General features: G+C 39.0%; 1 protein-coding gene across 1 annotated transcript in view; it reads right to left on the bottom strand.

Annotated features, from left to right (window-relative positions):
• Positions 1–2,301: 2,301 nt before the first annotated feature.
• Positions 2,302–7,528, bottom strand: part of TSPAN4 (tetraspanin 4) — a 278,058-nt gene continuing 272,831 nt past the window's right edge. Inside the window, exon 7 of the mRNA XM_032218575.1 lies at positions 2,302–6,281. Within this exon, the coding sequence (XP_032074466.1) occupies positions 6,213–6,281 (69 nt within the window). The 3' untranslated portion in view covers positions 2,302–6,212. The remainder of the gene's footprint in view (positions 6,282–7,528) is intronic.

Below are 7,528 nucleotides of genomic sequence, written 5' to 3'. Positions count from 1 at the left end.
TTTACCCCCACATAAATATAACTTGAAAGTGTTTTAGTAAGAGCATTAGTATCATTGTATACAGAAATATTAAAGAATACAAAACACAATCTGCTGTAAACTTTAAAGAATATTTAATAAGCTTTTAAAAAATAATGTATAGCTTTATTTTCCTATGAGGTGCATGAAAATATACCATTCCTTTTTGCTGCAAGAATACCCAAGGAACCAAGAAAAACTACAATGGATAATAACAGGTAACATTAAAAAAGGAGTTATATGAAAACTGGAATATGAAAAGAAGTAGAGCCACATAATAAAAACATTTTGTAAAATGGAGAGCAACATTTACAAAACTGTAGACGGGAGATGCAGAGGACCTCCAATCTCTCACATCATCGTTAGAACTTTGGGAATTCTTCATGTTATGTTTTATACATTTTCTATGTGCTTATCTAGAAATACCAAATGATTTGCAAATATATACATAGCCATGAAGTAGATGGTTACTGCAAATCTCTGACCTAAACTGGATGTGACTTGGATCTGAATAGGTAACTTGCCTGGGGCTTCTACTTGGATTTTCAGACTTGAGAGGTTGAACATTTGAAGGCGCGACCAGTTTTGTGTGGTGGTAGAGATCAGGCAATGGGAAAAGCCATTCATGCTCTTGTCTCAGAATGTGCTTCTATCTTAAACAGATTGTCTTTTGTAGGGTGACTATAGTGGATAATGCTGTGAAGAAAAACATTTGGGCAAACATTTTAAAGAAACAAAACAGCTGAAGAGGAAAGAGCAGCATCTTTCTCTCACCCTCTGGTTTTCCTGTTGTTGCTTTTTTTTTTGGTATGTGTTTAAAAAGGTACAGGATAAAGCCAGGGATGGATTGATGCTTTGTCACACCTAGAGTTGAGCTTTAGTCAAGGGTATCCACTGTAGCAAACTCAAGTTTGCCTGACATAATCTGGAAAACAGCTTTCAAGATTTGAAGGCTGTAGTCTTGTGCATCAGTTTGGGGGGAGTAAATTCCACTGGGATCTATGGAATCTCATGCAGGATATACAGTGAATAAGTTTGCATGTCATTCATGGTCTTTTGTTTTAAAAAAAAAAACACCTGGATTGCTATACACTCTTGTTCTAGTGCTGTTTAGGTAGAATCTTAGAACATGATTAGGAAACTCCAATCCAACCTTTTCTAAATGGGTGCCTTCCAGATCTTTGGAGTTCGAAGTCTCACCATAGTCCACCTGCATGAAGGTTGTAGTTCAAGATAAACTGGAGAGCATTAAGTTGCCCCATCTCTAGTGATCCCAATCCTGGTGTCCTCCTGTTGCCATTGTCGGTGGCTGTGTTGACTGGAAACTCCTGGGAGTTACTTTGTGCTATCAGCAACACCACTGCACAATTTTAAAGAAGTCTTTATGCTCTGATTTCTAAGGTACGTGTTCTTCCATAGCATATGTGGCAAATGTACCTTTTAATATGGCAAACTGAAAGAGAGATCTTAACATAATGTGCTAGAAAAAACATATTGTACATTAGAAACCTATTATTTAATCTGTGCTGAACCTTCCTTCTCCCAGCCTCCCCCCGCATAGGTAACAAACCTAGGTAGCTATTAATAGCTATTTTACAGTATATTAAAGCACACATCATTTTAGGAATATTCACAATAGACAAAAGACACATTCCTAGCAAATAAGACAGAAATGTAAACTCACATCCTTAATTTGCATTGACCTTAAGTCTTTGGGCCATGAAACAGAAATTAAGCACCCTGGACCCAAACCTGAACCTTTAGGGGGCAGGCTCCACAGCTGATCCTAAATAGCTTTGGTCATATTATATGTTTAAAGCCTTGTGCTTATAATATAGAAAAGGAATTGCACTGGCTTCTTGAATACTGTCTGGAATACACATGTCACTAAAGAATTAGTAAAGTATCACAAGCATTTCCTTCTTTCAATCGGACTTGTAAAAATTGCTTTCTGTTGCTTATTTGGGCTCAATTATTTTCTGTCCTAAAAAACTCCCCAAAAACCACCAAACAGGGATTTGAGTGACTGATTAATGAACCATAATGAGTATACAATAGTCTGGTGTGTTAGCTACAGGTACCTAGTCTGATGGCTGGTGATGGTTTCCTAAATTTGTTTGGTTTTTGTGTTACAGGCAGCCAGGATTTGCTTTAGCACCAAGGTTTTTCCAACGTGCATTAGGAGGAAGCTTCTGATAAGAAAATAATTCCCCATGGTATAGAGTCTTAGTTCCTCTCATTTCAAAGTAAAGGCTCTCTATATTGCATTCGGTCCTGTACACTTTCTTAAAAAAAAAAAAGTCTAAGTATTTCATTATACCACTATGTTCCTTGGATTTTCAGCACCTGCCTTTTCTCATGACAATGTCCTGTGAACCAAGAACACCATCCTTTCTGGATAGTGTGATGGTGATTTAGGCTTCCTATGAAGATACTTAAAGTTACTAACATGATGGTGTTTTTTAGGTTAGCGTTACTCAATAGGTGTTGAATTGTTTATATTGCCAGCATGCAGAAGGGAGATTGGAATCTGATGCTAGATATTTAAGTGGCGTACAGTATCCTGAAAAGAGGTTCCAATTATTTAACAACAGCAAGAAAGTAGTCTTTCCATTAAAATTAATCTCCTGAAATAAAGTCTTAGAAATCGAAGAGTGGCCTTTCACATATCATTAGTTATTAAAGCAGCTTATAAACTTAATACCTAATAAGGTTAAATATGAAAACATTACTAGCTGGTTCAGTTTGGGCACTGAAAATAAAACCCCCAGCTTAGAATTATCTTGGCCCTCTAAACACAAAGATCCAACAAGTGTGGAACCTATCTTGTGATGTTGAAGGAAACAGCAAGCCGTCCATCTTTGCAATGAATGGCCATCATACACACAATAACAAGGCTATTGATCTCGATTTCCAAGCTATGAAACATTTGTTACTGTTTGTTCTGTAAAATTCAGGAAGCCTTTGAGGTTATTGTTGAACTATTGAGAAACTATTAGTTTCTTTCTTTTTCAATCAGTATTAAGAAATGATTAATGCCTACCTATTCCCTGCTGAGATTCCTGCTCACTTCTGTGACTTAATTTCTGTGAGTAATTCTGCTGAGTCACCTCTTTTATTTGTGTAAAGGGGATCTTCAGGAGTACTTTAATATTTTTAGAAGTCATATTTTACCGTTAGAACCTATGTTTTATTTGTATAGCCTTATTTTATGATAACGGAGATCATAGAGATGGCAATCTAAAAGCTGTCAGTAGGTGTGCTAGTAAAACAGTCAAAAGTAATGAGCAATGACAACTAACAGCAATGGAATTTCAAAGTCATTCTTTGTTCTTGTATAGGGGAAAGAATCAAAACCACAGAATAGTTGGAAAATAACATGTACATTATTGCTTAAAGTCAAACTTGTCCATTGTGTGTACATTTAACAGGACAAGAGGACTCAAAAGAGTCAACTGCAGGGTGGAATAGGAATTTCTACACATTGCTATGACTGGCTACTGTTGGACTCTTCAACTCTTCACTCATGGGTAGACTTCAGCTCCCAGAATTCCTCAGCCAACTAAGCTGGCTGGCAAATTCTGGATGTCGAAGTCCACACATCTTGAAGTTCCAAGGTTGAGGAACACTGCTCTATAGCAGGGGTCCCCAATCCCCGACCCACAAACCAGTACTGATCCATGGCCTGTAGGCACCAAACAGCACAAATGGAAGTGAGTGGTGGACGAGCGAAACTGGACATGCTTGGGGTCTAGGTTACATGCTCCTCCCCCCCCCAATCCCTCGGTCCATGGAAAATTGTCTTCCATGAAACCAGCCTCTGGTGCCAAACAGGTTGGGGAGCACTTCTGTAGAACACGGGCACCAGTTGGTCTATGGTTCAGATCCTAACCTCTACTCTTCTTTCTTGAATTACAGCCCTGAGGTATTGCTTCTTTACAGAAAATGATTACAATGTTCTAGATTTCCTATCGTAGTCAAGATATAATCACATTTCATAGTTTTCTTTGCATATTAAATGTTTGTATTGAAGCTATTTGTACAGTTTATAAATGGATAATACTGTACCCTAAATTGGGTGCTTTGTCTTCAATCAAGCATATGTATCAGATGTAAGATTGCCCCCACATCTGCACACATTGCATGGAATCATGAAATTTTAATTTTACAGAGGGAGATCTTAGATAAGGGTGTTGGGTTTTACTGATATGGTTGGCCCTGATTTTATAGGGTTGACTCTTTTTGCAGTTGTAAACTTTCATTCTTATATACTTCAAAGAGCTATGAATATTAAAGGGAAAATAACTTCCTGTCTTCCTTTTGGGGGGGGGGTACTTTAGTTTTTACTCCTGGTGGCTGCATAGACAAGTCCCTGCAGGTTTCTTCACAAAAATTCAGAAGTAGTTTGCCATGTCCTACTTCCTCAGTCTGAGACAGAGTAACGGCCCAAAGTCAGCTGGCTTTGCTTCTAAGGCGCAGGATTAGAATTTTCTGCCTTCTGGTTTCTAGCCTGGTGCTTTAACCACTGCACCAACTTGGCCCATTAGCTTCCATTACTGGAAAAATAAACAACAATCTTCTGTACCTAAAAGATGGAAAGCAAGGAAAGTGCTGAATTAATGTCCCTTTGCTTTTTTTTTTTTTTTTTAAAAAGCAGAACTGAAGAGAAGGGAACTGTCTTTAGATGGCCTCTGAGTGGACTAACAATGTATACACACTGACCTTAAATTCTACTTGCATGTTGATCATGAATGTTATTTTCATGATCAAGAACAATTCCAATTATGATAGCCACAGTTAGTGGTATATCATTTTTTTAAAAAAAAATACTGGCTTACGACTATGCATTCTAAGTCTGGTCAATCTTCTGTCAGCATGCAGGTATTAACGCACATATTAGTGCTCACCTACAATGATAATCCACTCATTTTATTGATATATGATTTATTGAAGCAAGAGAGATACAGCTTACCCATCAAGCACTTTGATCTAAGTCTTCATTGTTGAGACGGAGAGCAGATAAGCTATGCTAGCCTTTCACTAGCCTATGGCTGCAAGCAGTGATGGGAATGTGCTTGAAAAACTTTATCTGCATGTTCTTGTATGTGTATATTAATGCAGAGAAAAGGAAAAGGAAAAAAGGAAATGAATGTTTGTTTAAAACCTTTTTGGTTATTGGGGAACTTCTTCAAACCTCCCAATTCCTTCTTGGAATAATTTGTTTCTTTAAAAAGCAGCTAACAAAGCATGTTTACAGCATGGTCCCCCCACTCCCCCAAGTAAATCTATCCTATTTAAAGGTGAAAATATGACAAAGCAAATTAAGGAAAAGGCAAAGAGACAAAGGGGCCAACAACAGAAAAAAAAGGACATATTGGAACACCAAAACTGGAATGACACTTAAAAGAAAATCCAGAGGACAGTGACAGAATACATATCCACTGAAGAATAAATCTGTTTGATGCAATTGCTTGTTTCTCAGTGGCCTAAGTTTCTTCCCTAGGAAATCTTTCCATTTGACTCCATGGTCCCGTGGAATACAAAGGAAGAGAAGGCTGATGTGCTCTGTAGGCAGCTGCTAGAATTGTCGGTGTGCATCTATAGGGATATATTCAGACAATTAGTACTTGAACGTCATTACACTGATTTAAAGAGTAAGAATTCCAGTTCTGTTTACAGCCAGATTTGACTCGACATCTGAAACCCTTTTTTCACACTTTCCCCAAAGACCTCTCATTCCGTGACACAACTCTGAGAGTCCAAAGCAGGCCCCTGGGCTGAGGTTGCTAAGCTGGCTAAAACCAAATGCTAACAAATGGCTGCTCCACATCCTCTCTACCGTCATGAAAAGGGGCTCCCTGTACTTTGAGGACTGATGAAATAGGGCTAGATGGGAACATTTCTATTTGTCAACAGCCTGCAGAGACTAAACTCCGCCTCGAACTAAACCACAGTCTGTGCAACAGAGAGCCGCTCCTTTCTTGCCATTGAGAGAGAAGAATTTATTTTGTCGGAGCAAGTCTGAGTTCCACGATGATGATACCGTTTGAGTGGTGTGACAAAACTAGGGTGATCCACAATTTTTCCATAGAGGAGTATACAGTTTATTTTACATAGAAAAAATATGACAACAGGATGGAGGGTCCTCTCTTTCATCTTGTGGAGAGGTGGCTGATGGACCCTGAAGATGATTTTTATGCACAGTAGGTGTCTGCCTTGACAACCTGACAATACATGGTCATTGCAAATGTCAGTCCAAGAATCTGCGGATACAAAAATCATGGTCAGGATTAAACAGGATACAACGTTATCTCTATTCTTTAACGATATGCACAGCTGCACCCTACAGATCCAGAAGGAGTAAGGAATTTCCCATGCCACCCAGGGTATATCAATTCTACATAAAACTGTTCTGCATAATCAACAGGATATACTCAGTTTGGGGCTAACCTAATGGAGAGTCAAAGGAGAGTTATGAAATTTGTTCACAATCAAAAAGAAAAGGGAGGAAAGACACCTGGATTATAACTCAATCATAGCTTTATTCAGTATTAATGGAAAAAAACCCTTTAGCTTAAATAATTTGGGAGAGGGGCAAAAGCCCTTCTATTTTCTAACAAAATAATAGAGATATAAGGAATGTTGGAGGTCTTCTTGTCCAATCCCCGGCTCGGGCAAGAAACCCTATACCATTTAAAACCTATGGTTGTCCAATCTCTGTTGGAGCATCCACAATTTAAGAAACAAGATGTTCCACTGATTAGTTGTTCTAACTGTCCTCCCAAAGGTGCTTTCTCTAAAGGCAACTGGACTTTTTTTTTGTTTTTCCTTGAAGACATTTTGCTTCTCATCCAACAAGCTTCTTTAGTTCTGACTGAATGAAGCTTCTTGGATGAGAAGTGAAAGATCTTCAGGAAAAACAAAGAAAGTCTAGTTGCCTTTTGAAAAAGCAACTTTGGGACAGCCATGACCTGGATGATTGAGAATCTCCATAGGCATTTGTTCTAACTGTTGGGAAATTATTCCTTAATTCTAGGATGGTTCTCTCCTTGATTAGTTGCCATCTATTTTTATCTAGCTTGGCTATCTATGCCATTATTTTGTGTGGGCATTCTGCTTCCTCGTGGACTTTCTGCCCAGAGAAAAGAGTATTTTGGGGGCAAAAGTCTGGCTAAGTGTTGATTCCATCTGTAGGCATTGCCAAAGGACATTGGAACCCTCCATATTGTGCTGCATGGCCTGTCCTCCTCTTTACTCTGATCTGAGTAAAATTATACTTGGGTATGTCCATTATGGTTTATAGCAGAGGTGTCAAACTTGACTTCATTGAGGGCTGCATCAGGCTTGTGTTTGACCTCAGGGGGCCAGGATGAGCATGGCCAAGGTTGGGGGTGGCCAGCTCCATATCACTCATGTCGGGGTGCCTGTGGTGGCCAATCGCTCTGCCAGCGAAAACAGGTTCCCAAACTCTGTTTGGCTGCAATGGCCTCCTGCAACCCTCCTGCAGCCA

Source organism: Thamnophis elegans, chromosome 1, assembly GCF_009769535.1.
Source record: "Thamnophis elegans isolate rThaEle1 chromosome 1, rThaEle1.pri, whole genome shotgun sequence".
Lineage (NCBI taxonomy): Eukaryota > Metazoa > Chordata > Lepidosauria > Squamata > Colubridae > Thamnophis > Thamnophis elegans.
The sequence above is the reverse complement of the archived record's forward strand: the minus strand, read 5'-3'. Positions and strand labels throughout refer to the sequence as shown.